The sequence below is a fragment of the Mobula hypostoma genome, chromosome 2 (genome assembly GCF_963921235.1).
Source record: "Mobula hypostoma chromosome 2, sMobHyp1.1, whole genome shotgun sequence".
In the NCBI taxonomy this organism is placed as follows: domain Eukaryota; kingdom Metazoa; phylum Chordata; class Chondrichthyes; order Myliobatiformes; family Myliobatidae; genus Mobula; species Mobula hypostoma.
The window spans coordinates 235,797,739-235,818,930 of NC_086098.1; the positions used below are offsets into that span (position 1 = coordinate 235,797,739).

At 44.3% G+C, this 21,192-nt stretch overlaps 1 protein-coding gene across 1 annotated transcript in view; it reads left to right on the forward strand.

The window, feature by feature from the left end:
- Positions 1–21,192, forward strand: part of LOC134357952 (uncharacterized) — a 33,176-nt gene that overhangs the window by 7,949 nt on the left and 4,035 nt on the right. The window contains exons 3-13 of the mRNA XM_063069764.1: positions 721–762; positions 5,250–5,291; positions 8,080–8,121; positions 9,017–9,058; positions 11,052–11,093; positions 11,950–11,991; positions 13,990–14,031; positions 14,897–14,938; positions 17,291–17,332; positions 20,147–20,230; positions 20,778–20,989. Of these exons, the coding sequence (XP_062925834.1) occupies positions 721–762; positions 5,250–5,291; positions 8,080–8,121; positions 9,017–9,058; positions 11,052–11,093; positions 11,950–11,991; positions 13,990–14,031; positions 14,897–14,938; positions 17,291–17,332; positions 20,147–20,230; positions 20,778–20,989 (674 nt within the window). The remainder of the gene's footprint in view (positions 1–720; positions 763–5,249; positions 5,292–8,079; positions 8,122–9,016; positions 9,059–11,051; positions 11,094–11,949; positions 11,992–13,989; positions 14,032–14,896; positions 14,939–17,290; positions 17,333–20,146; positions 20,231–20,777; positions 20,990–21,192) is intronic.

The following is a 21,192-nucleotide window of genomic DNA, read 5'->3' on the forward strand; positions in this document are numbered from 1 at the left end:
AAATGATGGGACAGTGTGGAGGGAGATTAGTCTGTGTCTGACCATGGGAATGTGTGATGAGACAGTGTGGAGGGATCCTCACTCTGTGTCTGATCCTTCAAGAATGTGATGGGATGGTGGAGAGGGATTTTCACTTTGTGTCTGACCTTGGGAGCGTCTGATGGGATGATGTAGTGAGAGCGTGACTCTGTTAGACTTTGGGGCAAATGAGGGGAGATGGGTACAAATGCAAATCCTGAGGGTACTCGTTTCAATGGATGTGGAGTGTATGTTTCCTCCAGTGGGAGACTCTCGAACTTGGGTGTCACTCTTCACCAATGGGCTCACTAAATCTCTTTTTCTCAGAGAGGGTGATGAGTTGTGGAATTCCCTGCTCAAAAGGCAGAGAAGGAAATACTTTCAATGCCGATGTTGGAAAGTTTGTCATTTGGAAGAGGTCACCATGATAAGACTAGACTGTGGAGCTGAGATTTCAGTGATTTTAGGCACGGTTGTCTCTAGGAAGAGGGTGAAGGGTCATTGTGACAAGACTAGAGTGTGGAGTTGAGATTTCAGTGATGTTAGGCATGGTCTGATTAAATGGCAAACTGGATAACTGGGCTGAGTTTCCTTTTCCTGTTCCTAATCTGTATGTTCATGTCTTCCTCTGTCACAGCATGGGTTTTATAACTGGGGTTTTGTGTTGGCATCAAGCACTAATGATCTGCTGTATTATTACAGTGGAAAGCACAACGATGGAACAAAACTGGGGACTGGATGTGGGTAAGTTCTCACACCTACAACAGATGGGCTGAATGGTTATGGGGCTCTCTTACTGTGTATGTGCAGGGAAACGTGACTAAACATACAACACCCCGATGGGTTTTGACATGGTGAATGAATGCCGATACAATGTTTTCCTTGAGGGAGTACCTAGAATTTGGGAATACTGTTTAATAATGGATCTGCCAATTTAAAATGAAGATGAGGGAACTATTTGGAAGTCTGTCTGGCAAAAGCAGTGGAAAGAGTTTACGGATTTTAGGAGAAAAGTTCTTCATTAGCATGAAGTGTTAACCATTTGTCAATGGAACTAGGTTAAGAAACTCACTATGCAACTTGTAATTAATGGAAGCTCAGTTTATTGTGTCTGCACAAACAACAACAGAACTATGTTGACCCTGGGCCAACAATTTAGAATATGAATTCTGCTGTTCCCTTTGTACCAATACTCACTCAGACAAATTGTCCAATTTATAACATCAGAATAGGGGATCAATCCTTTCTTCTTCCACCCTCAGGCATGGGGATTCTCCCTTGCGATGAATGGGTCTCTTGAGAGAGTTTTTGCTGATAGCATACTTGATGTGTCCACTTTTATATTCATTCCTTAACAATTTAAATATTGCATTCCAGTGTCATTGGCTGTAGGTCATCTGATTGACCTTTTACACCTTTTTGTTGGCTCTGTTGCAGGCCATTTAATGCCCTCTTCCCAGCAAGTGACAATCAATAATTTATGGCTCTTTGTTCTCTTCAGTAACAAGCTCAAATACTCCAGCAGGCACAGGCCCAACATTCACAAACCTTCATGTTACATTAAATTAAAAGCAACTCACAAGTACTTCGTATTTGGAAAGTATCTCTAGTCCTGCAGATTACCAGAAGCAACGTAGTGCTTCCTTTAAAACACAGAAAGCAAAGCAACTTCATATTACAAAGTGGAGGATGTAAAACAGTTCCACAAAATGTCACCCTCTATCTCCAAGCACATGGCAGGAACAAAGACAATTGATCTGTCTGCTTCCACAGTCCTTGACCCACTAGAGTTTGACATTTTCTTAAATATTTTAAACCCATCAATGCCAATAGAAGGGTTACTCTAACCAAACTATGCAGCCATGGAAGTTTATGTCTGAGGACCTGAACACTGGGTCTGGGAAACTTGAAGGCCCAATGTCGTTGAGTCAGAATAGAGGGAATGTGTTTAGTACAGAGATGAGGAGGAATTTCTTTAGCCAGAGGGTGGTTAATCTGTGGAATTCATTGCCACAGATGGTTGTGGAGGTTGGTAGTTTCTTCATTAGTCACAGCATTAAAATGAAGAGAAAGGGGGTATCTCTGTTTGACTCCTGGAGTGTGTGATGGGATGGTGAAGGGGGAGTTTTACTCTCTGTCTGATCCCTGGAGGAAGTGGTGGGACAGTGTGGAGGGAGATTAGTCTGTGTCTGACCATGGGAATGTGTGATGAGACAGTGTGGAGGGATCCTCACTCTGTGTCTGATCCTTGAAGTATGTGATGGGATGGTGGAGAAGGATCTTCACTCTGTGTCTGACCTTGGGAGCGTCTGATGGAATGATGTAGTGAGAGCGTGACTCTGTTAGACTTTGGGGCAACTGAAGGGAGATGGGTACAAATGCAAATCCTGAGGGTACTCGTTTCGATGGATGTGGAGTGTATGTTTCCTCCAGTGGGAGACTCTCGAACTTGGGTGTCACTCTTCACCAATGGGCTCACTAAATCTCTTTTTCTCAGAGAGGGTGATGAGTTGTGGAACTCCCTCCTCAAGAGGCAGGGAAGGAAATACTTTCAATGCCGATGTTGGAAAGTTTGTCATCAGGAAGAGGGTGAAGGGTCACCGTGATAAGACTAGACTGCGGAGCTGAGATTTCAGTGATGTTAGGCACGGTTTATTAAATGGCGAAGTGGATCACTGGGCTGAGTATCCTTTTCCTACTTTGGTATATTTAAAGCTGACATTGATAGATTCTTGATCAGTCAGAGCATTACAGGTTTTGGGGAGAGGACAGGAGAATGGAATTGAGAAGGAAAATAAATCAGCCATGATGGAATGGAGCAAACTTGATGGGCTGAATAGATTAATGCTGCTCCCGTGCCTTATGATCCTGTGGACTATTACAGAAATATCCACCCGGATGGAACTCATCCATGGACTATATGTGGGTGAAGATCTCGCTACTACCAAACTACCTTGTGGTGACGGGTGTTCTGACTCGGTTGGTCTGGATTCAAAACAGTGTTGAGGTGTAAATATCCACTCATAGTCTGTGACGGAGATTCATATCTCCTGCATCTGGTCATCTGCAAAATAACCCACCTCATATTGTTACTGTCCCAAGAGAGTGTGATGGGACAGTGTGGAGGGAGCTTCACTCTGTGTCTGACCATGGGAGAGCCTGATGGGATGCTGTAGAGAGAGCTTCACTCTCTTACTCTATGTGGGGGAGGCAAATACAATAGAGTCTTTGAGGAGACTGTTAGATAGGTACATGGAGCTTAGGAAAATAGAGGCTATGAGCACGTCAGACAGTCAGCACAACATTGTGGGCTGCAGTGCCTGTGAAGTGCTGTAGATTTTTAAGTTCTGTGTTATACAGTTTGGGGAAAGTTAGCGGGGATGTGTACAAATAGAAATCCTGAGGGTACTCGTTACGATGGGGGTGGAACGGATGTTTCTGTAGTGAGAGAATTTTGACTTTTGCTGTCACTCTTTACCAATGGGCACCAGAATTTAAACAAGTGCTGAGTCAAACCTTATTTCTCACCGAGGGTGAGGAGTCTGTGAAAACTCTCCCTCAAGGGCAGGGAAAGCAAATAGTTTCAATGCTGATTTTGGAAAGTTTGTCATCAGTGTAGCCCCCTGGTAAGCCTCAGGCTCGCTCAGCTCGCTCCCTTCTGGGGATAGCAGCCTTTGGCCCCGCCAAACTGGGTAATCAAGTTTGTGTGGATGCTGTGTGTCGTGTCCCCTGTGTAACATCAGTAACCTGAAATAACCTTTAGTCCACAATGTGCGGTTAAACGATTAAGATTTTATATTTAAGTATGGGGTTAGTAGAGAACAAAAGAAAAGGAAAACAAATAAAAGGCGTAAATAATTTCATAAACATGTCCAGTGCACAAACGTTGGAGCTCACAGATTCCCTGTTGCTGATCCTCCTTCGCTCGTCATCGACCCCTAGGCTCCCACCCCGAGCCCAGGCCCAGCGGGTCCGGCAACCGTCTCCTCAAGCCATGTTTTCTCTCTTCATCCTCCTTGCCCCTTCTCTCCACAGCCCGCGCAACTAACAGCTTTCACACAGACAGAAAGAATACATCTATCCCAAATAGTTAACAAATGAATACAAGTCCCGTTATCACTAATTATAATCCAAACATACTGCTATAGAGAACCACTGTCTCAGCAGTTAACAGTACAGAGAAGCCATTTTATTCACCTTAGCAGTAACATATGTTATGTAACTGGCAACAATGAATATTAATCGAGACAGGTTTTATAAAAACAACCAAACATTTATTAAACATGTATAAACGATAAGGGAAAAAAAACAAAGGAAAACTTTAACCGGAGGTAAACAGGTACGCAGCAGTTCATCAACTCCACTTGGCTCTGGTTCTTAAAGCGTTAAATGCGGAAACAGTTCTTAAAGCGATACAGTCAGATATAGTTCTGTCCACAGGATTCCCGATGCCGAAAATAAGCAGTTTTAATCAACTGACTTTAAATTCCTTTAGAGAGAGAGAGAGCCTTTTTGCATGAACTCATTGCCCTTTTGCAAGAGTTATCTCAATGCAGGTTCTCTTCAACGAAGACTCAATAAGGTCGATTCTTTATTAAACTGTCAAACGATGCCGACTTCTCTCGATCCTTCACTTCGATGAATTCTTCACTCTCCCTTCAAAACTGTCGGAATTGAGTAAACTGGCACTTCCAGTCACAAATTTCCAGTCCAATAATACAATGTCTTGTAAGAGAACGCACCTTCCGTTTTAAAAATGAAACTGCGTCACAAAAACAAACACACAACAAGAAACGGAGGCACAACATGTTCTACTTGGAAATCTACAAACTCAAAAACTAACTGCGTCACCTGGGTCGACCCTTATATAGTCACGGGGCACATGTCATCACGTGACCTCACATCGGCAGAAAAATCACATCAGGTGACCTCCAAAAGACCATTACATCATTCTCACAAAAAAAAACAGATCTCCTTGAACATGTAAGACATAAAAGAAGAAACCCTTACATTAGGAAGAGGGTGAATGGTCACTGTGACAAGACTAGAATATGGAGTTGAGATTTCAGTGATGTTAGGCGCAGTCTGATTAAATGGTGAACTGGATCACTGGGCTGAGTTTCCTATTCCTGTTTCTATTCTGTATGTTCACGTCTTCCTCTGTCACAGCATAGGTTTTATAACTGGGGTTTTGTGTTGGTGTCAAGCACTAATGATCTGTATTATTACAGTGGAAAGCACAACGATGGAACAAAACTGGGGACTGGATGTGGGTAAGTTCTCACACCTCCAGCAGATGGGCTGAATGGCTATAGGGCTCTCTGACTGTGTGTGTGCAGCGGAACGTGATTAAACATACAACACCCTGATGGGTTTTGACATGGTGAATGAACGCCGATACAATGTTTTCCTTGAGGGAGAATCTAAACTCGGGTATACTGTTTAATAATGCATCCGCCAATTTAAAATTAAGTTAAGGGAAATATTTGGAAGTCTATCTGGCAAAAACAGTGGAAACAGAGAGTTTACGGATTTTTGGCGAAAAGTTCTTCATTAGTATGAAGTGTTAACCATTCATTAATGGAACTAGGTTAAGAAACTTACTATGCAACTTGTAATTAATGGAAGCTCACACTTTACTGTCTGCACAAACAACAACAGAACTATGTTGACCCCGGGCCAACAATTTAGAATATGAATTCTGCTGTTCCCTTTGTACCAATACTCACTCAGACAAATTGTCCAATTTATAACACCAGAATAGGGGATCTATCCTTTCTTCTTCCACCCTCAGGCGTGAAGATTCTTTCTTGCGATGGTTGATCTTTTGAGAGAGTTTTTGCTGATAGCATACTTGATGTGTCCACTTTTATATTCATTCCTTACCAATTTAAATATTGCATTCCAGTGTCATTGGCTGTAGGTCATCTGATTGACCTTTCACACCTTTTTGTTGGCTCTGTTGCAGGCCATTTATTGCCCTCTTCCCAGCAAGTGACGTTCGATGATTTATGGAGCTTTGTTCTCTTCAGTAACCAGCTCAAACACTCCAGCAGGCACAGACCCAACATTCACAAAACTTCATGTTATATTAAATTAAAAGCAATTCACAAGTAACTTCATATTTGGAAAGTATCTCTAGTCCTGCAGATTACCAGAAGCAACATAGTGCTTCCTTTAAAACACAGAAAGCAAAGCAACTTCATATTACAAAGTGGAGGATGAAAAACAGTTCAACAAAATGAGGGCCTCTATCTCCAAGCACGTGGCAGCAACAAAAACAATAGATCTGTCTGGTTCCACTGTCCTTGACCCATTAGAGTTCGACATTTTCTTCCATATTTTAAACCCACCAATGCCAATAGAAGGGTTACTCTAACCAAACTATGCAGCCATGGAAGTTTACGTCTGAGGACCTGAACACTGGCTCTGTGAGTCCTCTGGGGAACTTGAAGGCCCAGTGTCATTGAGTCAGAATAGAGGGAATGTGTTTAGTACAGAGATGAGGAGGAATTTCTTTAGCCACAGTTAATTATTGCCACAGATGGTTGTGGAGGTCAACTTATTGAGTATATTTAAGGTGGAGGTTGACAATTTCTTGATGAGTCACAGCATTAAAAACTATGAGGAGAAGGGAGGTTTGCTCTGTGTCTGACTCCTGGAGTGTGTGATGGGATGGTGGACAGGGAGTTTTACTCTATATCTGATCCCTGGAGGAAGTGATGGGACAGTGTGGAGGGAGATTAGTCTGTATCTGACCATGGGAATGTGTGATGAGAGATTGGGGAGGGATCCTCACTCTGTGTCTCATCCTTGAAGTATGTGATGGGATGGTGGAGAAGGATCTTCACTCTGTGTCTGACCTTGGGAGTGTCTGATGGGATGATGTAGTGAGAGCATGACTCTGTTAGAATTTGGGGTAACTGTGCTGAAATGGGTAAAAATGCAAATGCTAAGGGTACTTGTTACGATGGATATGGAGTGGATTTTTTTCTCTAGCGGGAGACTCTCGAACTTGGGTGTCACTCTTTACCAATGGGCTCACTAAATCTTGTTTCTCAGAGAGGGTAAACATGAGGAAATCTGCAGATGCTGGAATTTCAAGCAACACACATCAAAGTTGCTGGTGAACACAGCAGGCCAGGCAGCATCTCTAGGAAGAGGTACAGTCGACGTTTCGGGCCAAGACCCTTCATCAGGACTAACCGCAGGAAGAGCTAGTAAGAGATTTGAAAGTGGGAGGGGGAGATCCAAAATGATAGGAGAAGACAGGAGGGAGAGGGATGGAGCCAAGAACTGGACAGGTGATTGGCAAAAGGGATATGGGAGGATCATGGGACAGGAGGCCCAGGGAGAAAGAAAGGGGGAGGGGGAAAGCCCAGAGGATGGGAAAGGAGTATAGTGAGAGGGACAGTGGGAGAAAAAGGAGAGGGAGAAAAAAAAATAAATTAAATAATGGATGGAGTAGGAAGGGGAGGTGGGGCATTAATGGAAGTCAATGTTCATGCCATAAGGTTGGAGGCCACCCCTCCCACTTTCAAATCTCTTACTATCTCTTCTTTCAGTTAATCCTGACGAATGGTCACGGCCTGAAACGTCAACTGTACCTCTTCCTATAGATGCTGTCTGGCCTGCTGCGTTCACCAGCAATTTTTATGTGTGTTGCTTCTCAGAGAGCGTGATGGATTTGTGGAACTCCCTCCTCAAGAGGCAGGGAAAGAAATACTTTCAATGCCGATGTTGGAAAGGTTGTCATCAGGAAGAGGGTGAAGGGTCACCGTGATAAGACTAGACTGTGGACCTGAGATTCCAGTGATGATAGGCACGGTTTATTAAATGGCGAAGTGGATCACTGGGCTGAGTGTTCTTTTCCTACTCTGGTATATTTAAAGCAGACGTTGATGGTTTCTTGATCAGTCAGAGCATTACAGGTTATCGGGAGAAGGCAGGAGAATGGAATTAAGAAACATAATAAATCAGCCATGATGGAATGGAGCAAACTTGATGGGCTGAACAGATTAATGCTGCTTCTGTGCCTTATGATCCTGTGGTCTATTACAGAAATGTCCATTCGGATGGAACTCATCCATGGAATATATGTGGGTAAGATCTCGCTCCTACCAAACTACCTTGTGGTGACGGGTGTTCTGACTCGGTTGGTCTGGACTCAAAACAGTCAGGTGTAAAAATCCACCCATAGTCTGTGACGGAGATTCATATCCCCTGCATCTGGTCATCTGCAAAATAATCCACCTCATATTGTTACTGTCTCAAGAGAGTGTGATGGGACAGTGTGGAGGGAGCTTCGCTCTGTGTCTGACCATGGGAGAGCCTGATGGGATGGTGTAGAGACAGCTTCACTCTCTTACTCTATGTGGGGATGGCAGATACAAAAGTTTCTGTTAAGAGGCTCTTAGATAGGTACATGGAGCTGAGGAAAATAGAGGGCTATGAGCAGATTAGACGGTCAGCGCAACATTGTGGGCTGAAGGGCCTGTAATGTGCTGTAGATTTTTAAGTTCTGTGTTATACAGTTTGGGGAAAGTTAGCGGGGATGTGCACAAATACAAATCCTGAGGGTACTCGTTACGATGCATGTGGAGCAGGTGTTTCTGTAGTGAGAGAATCTCGACCTTGTGTGTCAGTCTTTACCAATGGGCACCACAATTTAAACCAGTGATAAGTCAAATCTTATTTTTCACAGAGGGTGAGTAGTCTGTGACACTGTGTCCCTCAAAGGCAGGAAGAGCAAATAGTATCAATGCTGTTATTGGAAAAGTTGTCATTAGGAAGAGGGTGAAGGGTCACTGTGACAAGACTAGAATATGGAGTTGAGATTTCAGAGATTTCTGATTAAATGGCGAGCTGGATCACTGGGCTGAGTTTCCTATTCCTGTTCCTAATCTGTATGTTCACGTCTTCCTCCGTCACAGCATGGGTTTTATAACTGGGGTTTTGTGTTGGCATCAAACACTAATGATCTGCTGTATTATTACAGTGGAAAGCACAACAATGGAACAAATCTGAGGACTGGATGTGGGTAAGTTCTCAAACCTACAACAGTGGCTGTCGGACTCTTATTACTGTAAGGGTGTGAGGGAACGTGATTAAACATCCTGACAGGTGTAGACTGGACGAATGAATACCGATATAATATTTTCCTTGAGGGATAATCTAGGACAAGGGAATACTGTTTAATAATGCATCCGCCAGTTTAACTTGGAGATCAGGTAAATGTTGTTTGCCAGTCTGTCCTGGAAAGAGCAGTGGAAGCAGAGAGGTAGCATGTTTTCATAGGAAAATACTTCATTAGATTGAAGCGATACTGTGACCAGACCAGGCAGCCGTGGAAGTAGAGATCCGATGACAAAAGCACCAGCCCTGCAAATCTTCTGGGGAAGTTTAAGTCCCAATGTCTGTGCAAATGTTACTCCACTCTTTCTATTCCTCAGATATAGAAAGAGTGGAGTTTGCTTAGAAAGATGAAAAGTCTGAAAGTAGATAAGTCACCTGGACCAGATGGTGTACACCCAAGGGTTCAGAAAGAGGTGGCTGAAGAGATTGTACAGGCATTAGTAATATTCTTTCAAGATTCACTAGATTCTGGAATTATTTCCGAGGACTGAAAATTTGCTAATGTCACACCATTCTTTCAGAAGGGAGAGAGGCAGAAGAAAGGAAATGATATGCCAGTTAATTTGAGCTGAGTGGTTTGGAAGATGTTGTGGCCATTATTAAGGATGAGTCTCCGGGGTTCTTGGAGGCATATGAGAAAGTGGGACACTGTTCACATGGTTGTCTCGAGAAGAAATCTTGCCTTGACAATTCTGTTGGAATTCTTTGAGGCAGAAAAGACAAAGGAGAGTCGGTGGGTACAGCTTTCATAGATTTTCAGAAGGCTCTTGAAAATGTGCCGCACATGAGGCTGCTTAACCTGCTAACAGCCCAAGATATTACAGGAAAGATACAAGCATGGATAGAGCATTGGCAGGAAGCAAGGAGTCAGATTAAGTCTGCTATCCTGGTTGGTTTGCGATGACTATAGGTGTTCCATAAGGGATAGTATTGGCAATGCTTCTTCCACATTATACGTTAATGATTTAGATGACAAAATGGATGCTTTGTGGCCAAATTTGCAGACGATACATAGGTAGGTAGAGAGGCAGGTTTTGTTGAGGAAGCAGGGAGTCTGCAAAATGACTTGGATGTAGTAGATAAATGGGCAAAGTGGCAAATAGAATATAGTGTAAGGAAGTGTATGGTCATGCACTTTGTACATGGAATAAAGGTGTAAACTACAGCTTAAATGGGAAGAAATTCAAAAATCAGAAGTGCAAAGAGACTTGGATGTCATCGTGCAGAATACACTAAAGGTTAACTTGCAGATTGAGTTGGTGGTGTGAAGGCAAATGCAATGTTGGCATTGATTTCAAGTACAAGAATGTAATGCTTAAACTATGTAAGTGATTAGTCAGACTGCTTTTGGAACACTGGAAGCACTGTTCGGTCCGAATCTAAGAGAATATGTGCTAGGATTGGAGAGAGTCCAGAGGAGGTTCACAAGAATGTTTCTGGTAATGGAAGGGTTAAGCACGAAGATTGCTTGATGCACTTCTGCACTCGCTGAAGTTCAGAAGAATGAAGGGGGGATCTCACTGAACCCTATTGACTATTGAAAAGCCTTGGTATATTGGATGCCGGGGGGATATTTCCGATAGTGTGTGAGCCTGGGACCAGAAGTCACAGCCTCAGAATACGGGGAGTACATTTAGAACCAGAGATGAGGTGAAATTTCTTTATCCACTGGCTGGTGAAACTGTGGAATTTATTGCCACAGATAGCCACGGAAGTCAAGTAATTGGGTATATTTAAAGCTGAGGTTGATAGTTTCTTGATTAGTCAGAGCATTAAATGTTATGGGGAGAATGGAATTGAGAAGGATAATAAATCAGCCTTGATGGAATGGAGCAAATTTGATGGGCTGAATAGATTAATCCTGCTCCTGTGCCTTATGATCCTGTGGTCTATTACAGGAATATCCACCCGGATGGAACTCATCCATGGAATATATGTGGGTAAGATCTCGCTCTTACCAAACTACCCTGTGGTGACGGGTGATCTGACTCGGTTGGTCTGGACTCAAAAAGTGTTGAGGTGTAAAAATCCACCCATAGTCTGTGACGGAGATTCATATCTCCTGCATCTGGTCATCTGCAAAATAATCCACCTCATATTGTTACTGTCCCAAGAGAGTGTGATGGGACAGTGTGGAGGGAGCTTCACCCTGTGTCTGACCATTGGAGAGCCTGATGGGATGGTGTAGAGAGAGCTTCACTCTCTTACTCTGTGATGGAGGCAGATACAATAGAGTCTTTTAAGAGACTCTTAGATAGGTACATGGAGCTTAGTAAAATAGAGGGCTATATGCCGTAGATTTTTAAGTTCCGTGTTATACAGTTTAGGGAAAGTTAGCGGGGATGGGTAGAAATACAAATCCTGAGGGTACTCATTATGATGGCTAAGGAGCGGATGTTTCTGTAGTGAGAGAATCTCGACTTTTGTTGTCACTCTTTACCAATGGGCACCAGTATTTAAACCACTGATGAGTCAAATCTTATTTCTCACCAGGGGTGAGGAGTCTGTGAAACTCTGTCCCTCAAGGGCAGGGAAAGCAAATACTTTCAATGCTGATTTTGGAAAGGTTGTCATTAGGAAGAGAGTGAAGGGTCATCGTGACAAGACTAGAGTGTGGAGTTGAGATTTTAGTGATGTTAGGCATGGTCTGATTAAATGGCAAACTGGATCACTGGGCTGAGTTTCCTTTTCCTGTTCCTAATCTGTATGTTCATATCTTCCTCTGTCACAGCATGGGTTTTCTAACTGGGGTTTTGTGTTGGCATCAAGCACTAATGATCTGCTGTATTATTACAGTGGAAAGCAGAAGGACGGAACAAATCTGGGGATTGGATGTGGGTAAGTTCTCACACCTGCAACAGTGGCTGTTGGACTCCATGACTGTATGGGTATGAGGGAACGTGATTAAACAGCCTGACATGTGTAGACTGGACGATTGAATGCTGATACAATGTTTTCCCTGAGGGATAATCTAGAACGAGGGAATATTGTTCAATAATGGATCCGCTGGATTAGCCCGGAGATCAGGAAAATGTTCTTTGCAAGTCTCGCCCGGAAAGAACAGTGCAAGCAGAGAGGTTACATGTTTTCGTGTGAAAATACTTCATTAGATTGAAGCGATACCGCGACAAAACTAGGAAGCCATGGAAGTAGAGACCTGATGACTAGAGCATCATCTCTGCAATTCTTCTGGGGAAGTTGATAGCCAGATATCTGTGAGTCCAAGTGCAAATGTTACTTCACTATTTCAATTCATCAGGAATAGACAGAGTGGAGTTTGCTTGGAAAGCTGAAAAGTCTGAAAGTAGATAAGTCACCTGGACCAGATCGTGTACACCCAAGGGTTCAGAAAGAGGTGGCTGAAGAGATTGTACAGGCATTAGTAATGATCTTTCAAGGTTCACTAGATCCTGGAATTATTACTGAGGACTGAAAATTTGCTAATGTCACACCATTCTTTCAGAAGGGAGAGAGGCAGAAGAAAGGAAATGATATGCCAGTTAATTTGAGCTGAGTGGTTTGGAAGATGTTGTGGCCATTATTAAGGATGTGACTAAGGGTTCTCGCAGGCACATGATAAAATGGGACACTGCATGGCTGCCTCGAGAGGAAATCTTGCCTGACAAGTCTGCTGGAATTCTTTGAGGCAGATAAGACAAAGGAGAGTCAGTGGATACTGTTTTCTTGAATTTTCAGAAGGTCCTTGCACATGAGGCTGCTTAACATGCTAACAGCCCAAGGTATTACAGGAAAGATAGAAACATAGATAGAGCATTGGCAGGAGGCAAGGAGTGGGAATAAGTCTGCTATTCTGATTGGTTGGCAATGACTATATGTGTTCCACAGGGGATAGTATTGGCAATACTTCTTCCACATTATATGTCAATGATTTAGATGACAAAATTGATGCTCTGTGGCCAAATTTGCAGACGATACAAAGGTAGGTAGAGAGGCAGGTTTTGTTGAGGAAGCAGGGAGTCTGCAAAATGACTTGGTTGTATTAGAAAAATAGACAAAGTGGCAGATAGAATATAGTGTAAGGAAATGTATGGTCATGCACTTTGTACAAGGAATAAAGGTGTAGACTACAGTTTAAATGGGTGGAAATTCAAAATTCAGAAGTCCAAAGAGACTTGGATGTCATTGTGCAGGATTTCCCAGAGGTTAACTTGCAGATTGAGTTGGTGGTAAGAAGGCAAATGCAATGTTATCATTGATTTCAAGAAGAATCTAATACAAGTACAAGAAAATAATGCTTAAACTATGTAAGTGATTAGTCAGACTGCCTTTGGAACATTGTGAACTGTGTTCAGTCCGAATCTAAGAGAAAATGTGCTAGGATTGGAGGGAGTCCAGAGGAGGTTCACGAGAATGTTTCCATAAATGAAAGGGTTAATGTATGAAGATTGTTTGATGCACTTCTTGCACTCGGTGAAGTTCAGAAGAATGAAGGGGGGATCTCACTGAACCCTATTGACTATTGAAAGGCCTTGGTATATTGGATGCCAGGGGGATATTTCCTATAGTGTGTGAGCCAAGGACCAGAGGTCACAGGCTCAGAATACGGGGAGTACATTTAGAAACAGGGCTAAGGTGGAATTTCTTTAGCCAGAGGGTGGTGAAACTGTGGAATAGACATGGAGGGCAAGCAATTGGGTATATTTAACACTGAGGTTGATTAGTCTTGATTAGTCTGAGCATTGCAGGTTATGGGGAGAATGCAGCAGAATGGAATCGAGAAGCATAATAAATCAGCCATGATGGAATGGAGCAAACTTGATGGGCTGAATAGAATAATCTTGCTCCTGTGCCTTATGATCCTGTGGACTATTACAGGAATATCCACCCGGATGGAACTCATCCATGGACTATATGTGGGTAAGATCTCGCTCCTACCAAACTACCTTGTGGTGACGGGTGTTCTGACTCGGTTGGTCTGGACTCAAAACAGTGTTGAGGTGTAAAAATCCACCCATAGTCTGTGACGGAGATTCATATCCCCTGCATCTGGTCATCTGCAAAAAACCCACCTCATATTGTTACTGTCCCAAGACAGTGTGATGGGACAGTGTGGAGGGAGCTTCGGTCTGTGTCTGACCATGGGAGAGCCTGATGGGATGGTGTAGAGAGAGATAGGGAGCGTGGACACAACAGGGTCTTTTAAGAGACTCTTAGACAGGTACATGGAGGTTAGAAAAATAGAGGGTATGAGCAGGTTACATGATCAGCATAACGTTGTGGGCTGCGGGGCCTGTAATGTGCTGTAGATTTTTATGTTCTGTGTTCTACAGTTTGGGGAAAGTTAGCTGGGATATGTAGAAATACAAATCCTGAGGGTACTCATTATGATGGGTGTTGGGAGAGAATCTCAACCTTGGGTGTCACGCTTTACCAATGGGCAATTTAAATCGGTGATGAATCAAATCTTACTTCTCACCGAGGGTGAGGAGTCTGTGAAACTCTCTCCCTCAAGGGTAGGGAAAGCAAATACTTTCAATGCTGATGTTGGAAAGTTTGTCATTAGGAAGAGGGTGAAGGGTCACTGTGACAAAACTAGAATATGGAGTTGAGATTTCAGTGATGTCAGGTGCGGTCTGATTAAATGGCGAACTGGATCACTGGGCTGAGTTTCCTATTCCTGTTTCTATTCTGTATGTTCACGTCTTCCTCCGTCTCAGTATGGGTTTTATAACTGGGGTTTTGTGTTACTGTCAAACACTAATGATCTGCTGTATTATTACAGTGGAAGGAAGAAGGATGGAACAAAACTGGGGACTGGATGTGGGTAAGTTCTCACACCTGCAGCGGTGGGACCAAATGGCTGTAGGACTCTGACTGTATGGGTGTGAGGGAATGTGATTAAATATATGACAGCCTGATGGCAAACAAGAGAGAATCTGTAGATGCTGGAAATCCAAGCGACACAAACACAATGCTGGCCAGGAAAAAAGTACAGTTGACATTTTGGGCTGAGACCCTTCAGCAGGACATACATTCTGATAGGTTTTGAAAGAATATTTTCTTTGAGGGAAAATGCGGAACAAGGGAGCACTCTCCTGGAAAGAGTTTACGAATTTTCAGAGAAGGATTCTTCATGAGTATGAAGGGTTACTGTGACAAAACCAGGCAGTAATGGAAGTAGAGGCACAATGACCAGAGTGCTGGCTCTGTGAGTCCTCTGAGGAAGTTGAAAGCCTAATGTCTGCGAGTCACTCTCCTCTTACTATTAATGAGAATGTTCATGGGAAGCTGAAAAGTCTGAATGTAGATAAGTCACCTGGACCAGATGGACTATACCCCAGGATCCTGACAGAGGTGGCTGAAGAGATTGTGAAGGCATTAGTAATGATCTTTCAAGAGTCACTAGATCCTGGCATGGTTTCTGAGGATTGGAAAATTTCTAATGTCACTCCACCCTTTCAGAAGGGAGGGAGGCAGAAGAAAGGAAATTATAAGCCAGTTAGTTTAACTTCAGTGGTTGGGAAGTTGTTGGAGTCCGTTAATCAGGATGAGGTTTTGGGGTACACGGGTATCCACCTGGATGGAACACAACCAGTGACTACATCCCTTGAATCTGGTCATCTGCAAAATATTCCAGCTCATGTTGTTAATGTCCCAGGGGTGTGTGATGTGATGGTAGAGAGGGAGTTTCACTCTGTGTTTGAACCTGTATGTGTGTGATGGAATGGTGTGGAGGGAGCTTCACTCTGTGGCTGACCCGGGGAGTGTGTGATGGGACGATGTAAAAGGAGCTTCATTCTGTGTCTAATTCTGGGAATGGGTGATAGACTGTGTAAAGAAACATCACTCTCTGTCTGACCCTGGGAGTTTGTGACAGGAGAGTGTAGAGTGAGGTTCACTCTGGTACTACGTGATGGAATGGTGTAGAGGGAGCTTTACACTGTGCCTGTCCCTCGGAGTGTGTGATGGGACAGTGTGGAGGGAGCTTCACTCTGTGTCTAATCTGGGGGGGGGGGCGGTGTCTGATGGGATGGTGTGGAGGGAGCTTCACTCTGTGTTTGACCCTGGGAGTGTGTGACGGGACGGTGTGCAGGGAGCTTCACTCTGTCTGACCCTACGTGTGCGTGCTTAGGATCGTGTTGAAGAATTGAATACAAAGACTACAAAAAACGGTGCATGAGAGTCTTCCCAGGTTTCAAAGGTGTGAGTTATCCAAAGAGAGTGGACAGACCAGCAGTTTTTACCTTGGAGCATCAGAGTGAAAGGGGCCTACATATGGCAGTTTGTAAAATAATCTGAGGCAGAGATGGGTTTACAGTCACAGTCTTTTCTTAAGGAAAAGGAATTGAAAACTACAGGCCATAGCCTTAAGGAGAGAGGGCCGATATTTAAAAGGGAACTGAGTGGTAACCTCTTCACCTGGGGGTGGTCCATCTACGGAAAGAACTGCCTGAGGAATTAGTTGAGGCAGGTACAATACCAAAGTTTTTAAGTAAATTGAACAGGTAAGTTTTTGAGGCGTCTGGACTTAATGCAAGTGAATTGGATGGTCAACAGGATTGAATTGGGCTGAAGGGATTATATCCATGCTCTAGATTATTAATACGTATTTTACTTATTTTTTAAAACTCTGTCAAAGGGCAGAGGAGCAGCTCTGTGAATATATTAAAGCGGAAAAGGACTGCTGTGATAAGCAGGGGGTGTCTAGTAGTTGGTAAAAGTCTACAGTAGGGAAATGTGACCATGGAATTTGGGATATAATGTAAATCAGTCATGGGCTTGTTGCATTGAGCGGTCTTGCAGGGTTGATTGGCCACTCTGACTGCTAATCCGAACATCCATAAATCCCTGTTTTCCAGTTAGTAATGCAGCTAGAAGTTTCTGGGAGATGTTAATCACCTGGGCCTAAACTAAACTTGTTGATTTGGCTGAGATTCTCGGTGTGGTTAGTGGATTCTTGCTTATCAATTGTCTAACACATTTGTACAATGGAAGCATGCCCTCACAATGGGGACTAGGTTCCGGATGCAGGGTGGATGGGTCAGAAAGTTGGGACGTGGCCACTATTCCATTCCATGGTCACTGATGTCCCTCAGCCACACACCTCACACACAACCTCTCCGGACCACAGATGACGGGTGATAACTGATACTCAGGATCTGTGCTATTGTTACAGGAGAAACCAGATCGATGGAGCCCAGAGGAGGACGGGATGTGGGTAAGTTCTTACACCTAACAGACTCCCTTGTGCTGACGTGTGTTTTCCTGACTCATTTAGTCTGGGCTCGGAACCCAATGGGTGAGAAGGGGTTTGTTTCGTTGCTTGTTGCATGTTTGCCTCACATTGTTTTGGAGCATTAAAAACAAGAGCTGGAGTTGGCCAACGGGCCGATTGAATCTGCTCTGGCTTTGTGTAAGACCACAGCCGAGATGGCCATGGACACAGCTCCACCTACCTGACTTCCTCCCCATAACCCCCTAATTCTTCTGTTAACAATGTCTTCTATATATCTAATAAGGTAGAATTAAAATCTCTACTTCCCTGGGCAGAGGATTCACTACTCTCTGGGAAAGGCATTTTCTCCTCAGCTCCATCTAAAGTCTATTCCCCGAATCTTGAGGCTATGTCCTCTAGTTCTCGTCTCATTTACCAGTGGAAGCAACTTTCCTGCCTCTTTCTTATCCATTCCTTTCATAATTTTATATGTTTTTGTAAGATCCCTCTCTTTCTTCTGAATTTCAGTGAGTGTAGTCCCAAGCGGCTTAACCTCCCCCTTTAGACTAACCCCCTCATCTCTGGAATCAACCCAGTGAGCCGCCTCTGCACTGCCCCCAAGGATAATATGTCCTTCCTCAAGAAAAGAGGTCAGAACAGCACACAGTACTTCAGATGTGGCCTCACTAGTACCCTGTACAGTTGCAACATTACCTCCCTGCTCTTAAACTCAATATTTCCAGCAAGAAAAAACAACATTCTTTTTGTTTTCTTTATAACCAGTTGAATTTGCAGGCCAGCTTTTTGCAATTCATCAGTACCACTCCCAAGTACTTCTGCACAACAGCGCTATTTAAATAATAGCATTTTCCCTTCTAATTGGATGGCCTTGTACTCCATCTACTCAGCCCATGCCCTCTCACTTAACCTATCTATATCCCTCATGGTGGGTATGCTATGTTGGCATTAGAATGTGTGGCGACATTTGTGAACTGCCCCAAGAACATCCTTTGCTTACGTTGGTTGTTGGCGCTAATGGTGCATTTCGCTGTACGTTTCACTGTACTTGTGATAAACAAATGAATCTGACAGTTTCTGAAGCTTGTTGCTGTCTGTAGTCCTTCACTTCATGATGGCACCACAGTTAGCACAACACCGTACAGCACTGGCTGTAAGATCAGAATTCAATTTCTGACTCTGCCTGGAAGGAGTTCGTTCGTTCTCCCCGTGACGACGGGGGTTTCTTCTGGGTGCTCGGGTTTCCTTCCACTTTCCGATGACGTATGTCAGTGAGTTGTGGACATGCTATTTTCGTGCCTGAAGATGCTGACACTTGTGGGCTGCCCCCAGCACATCCTCAGACTACGTTGGTTGTTGGCACAATCAACACATTTCACTGCACATTTGATGTCGTTCTGACGAATAGTTAATCTTATGATCTTAGACCATATTACCTTAGCAAACACGAGGAATTCTGCAGATGCTGGAAATTCAAGCAACACACATCAAAGTTGCTGGTGAACGCAGCAGGCCAGGCAGCATCTCTAGGAAGAGGTGCAGTTGACGTTTCAGGCCGAGACCCTTCGTCAGGACTAACTGAGTAAGGGATTTGAAAGTGGGAGGGGGAGATCCAAAATGATAGGAGAAGACGGGGGGGGGGGGAAGGGATGGAGCCAAGAGCTGGACAGGTGATAGGCAAAAGGGATATGAGAGGATCTTGGGACAGGAGGCCAGCTCTTGGCTCCATCCCTCCCCCTCCTGTCTTCTTCTATCATTTTTGATCTCCCCCTCCCCCTCCCACTTTCAAATCTCTTACTAGCTCTTCCTTCAGTTAGTCCTGACGAAGGGTCTCGGCCTGAAACGTCGACTATACCTCTTCCTAGACATGCTGCCTGGCCTGCTGCGTTCACCAGCAACTTTGATGTGTGTTGCCATATTACCATAAGTTGGTTCTTTAAGGTTGTCGCAGCCCAGGGTGGTAATGGGAATAAGCTCCCACTACCTATTTAATGCTCCTGATGGCGTGCATCTCAAATAGCCTCTGAAAACCAAGTCCAGCTCCTGACCTTCATGTATGGTCCAGATACGAAGCTTGGCTGAACCACTTCTACTGACTCGAGAAGGGACAAATGTGGATTACGTGACTCAAAACCAGTTGTGTTAGGCAGATGGGGCTCATCAGCCACCAGTGGCAGCTCATCTAGGAGAAAGAAAACTCATGTCTCAAACCTCTGCTGCCTTGTGGCTATATCCACCCATGGGAAAGGCTTTTGGAGTCAACCCTGAGGGGAAAAAACCGGAGTAGAGTCTCTACAGCAATCCCACATTGAGTTCCACGCTGGCTGGCAACCCCTGTGATGCTGCTGGTGCCAAACTGTATCAGTCTCTGCTGATCCTTTGGATTGATCAGCTGTGTGGAGAGAGTTGCTGCATGGACAACACGTTGTACTCTGTATCATACTGCGCTGGTCTGCATACTGGCTTGTGAATCACGTAGACAGCTGGGACATAATATCTATGGCCAACCAGGGCCTCAGGACCATAAGACATAGGAGCTGAATTAAAATGTTCAGCCCACTGACCCTGCTCCTTCATTCCATCATGGCTGATTTATTATCCCTTTCAACTCCATTCCCCTGCCTTCTTCCCATAATCTTATTTTGTCTTACCTAATCTTATTTTATCGTATTCATCTTCTCTAATCTTATGATAATGTTATCTTACAATCATCACTGATTTGATTTAACATAAGTAACACATGACACTTTTTGTTGATGTACTGTAACTGTGACAAATAAAGCATTTCTTATGTTGCAGTCCCCAGAAGATGAGTATGAGGATGGTCCAAACAGCATTGTGGGCATCTTCATCTTCCTGCATGCACTGAACTACAGCATGAAGGTGAGTGGTCCATGGTGTCAGCCACCCAGTGGTTCTACTCCCCCTCTCCCCCCCCATCTTCTTCCAGTGAGCTCCTCTCCCCAGAGACCCCCTTTAGTCTTTTCCCCAGACACCCCCTTTGGGCTCCCACAGTCAGTCTGGACCATCCAGCATCTGTACTCTGTAACCTCCCCACCTGGTACACAGAGTTCAACAGAAGAAACATCACAGGGGTCAGGTTGACACTCTCACCCTTTTCCCTCCCACCCACAAGCACTTCAATAGAGCTCCAAACAGAGATGTCCCTGGCCTGGGATGGGACTTTGTGTCTGACTCCGGAAGTGTGTGATGGGACTATGTAGAGGGAGCTTCATTCTATGTTTGACGGGATGGTGTGAGGGGGTTCCACTCTGTGTCTGATCCCGGGAGTGTGTGATGAGACAGTATAGAGGAAACATTGTTGGGATTCTCCCCTGTTCCAGGCACTGCCCTGACCTGTGGATCATGGTTAATGGAGGAAGAGGGATGAGCAAGTGGGAAGGTTCTGAGGTTTCTGTGTGTTTTGCAGGATGACGTGTATGGGTCAGCACTAACCCGCTGCATAGAGGACAGTGGGCTCATGGACATGGTCTGGAACATTTTTGTGAGGAACTGCAGTCAGCTGCCTGCTCGACTCCTTCAGCGGCTGCTGCGGAAAGCCGAGGACTTCCTCCTGAGGGCCAAGCCTGAGACTTTCCATCGGCTCTCCACCATCAGCAACTCCTCCCAGATCGAGTTTGTGTGAGTAACTGTGTTGCCCATGGCACTGAAACGGGTCCTTCAGCACAGCATCCATGCCGACCCAGCTAGTCCCATTTCCTGTGTTTGGATCATATCCCTACAAGTCCAGCCTTTCTTGTACCTGTCCACATGCTTTTAAACAATACTATTGAACCTGCATCATCCACATCTTTTGGTGGCTTGTTCCATGTAGTGTGGATTCC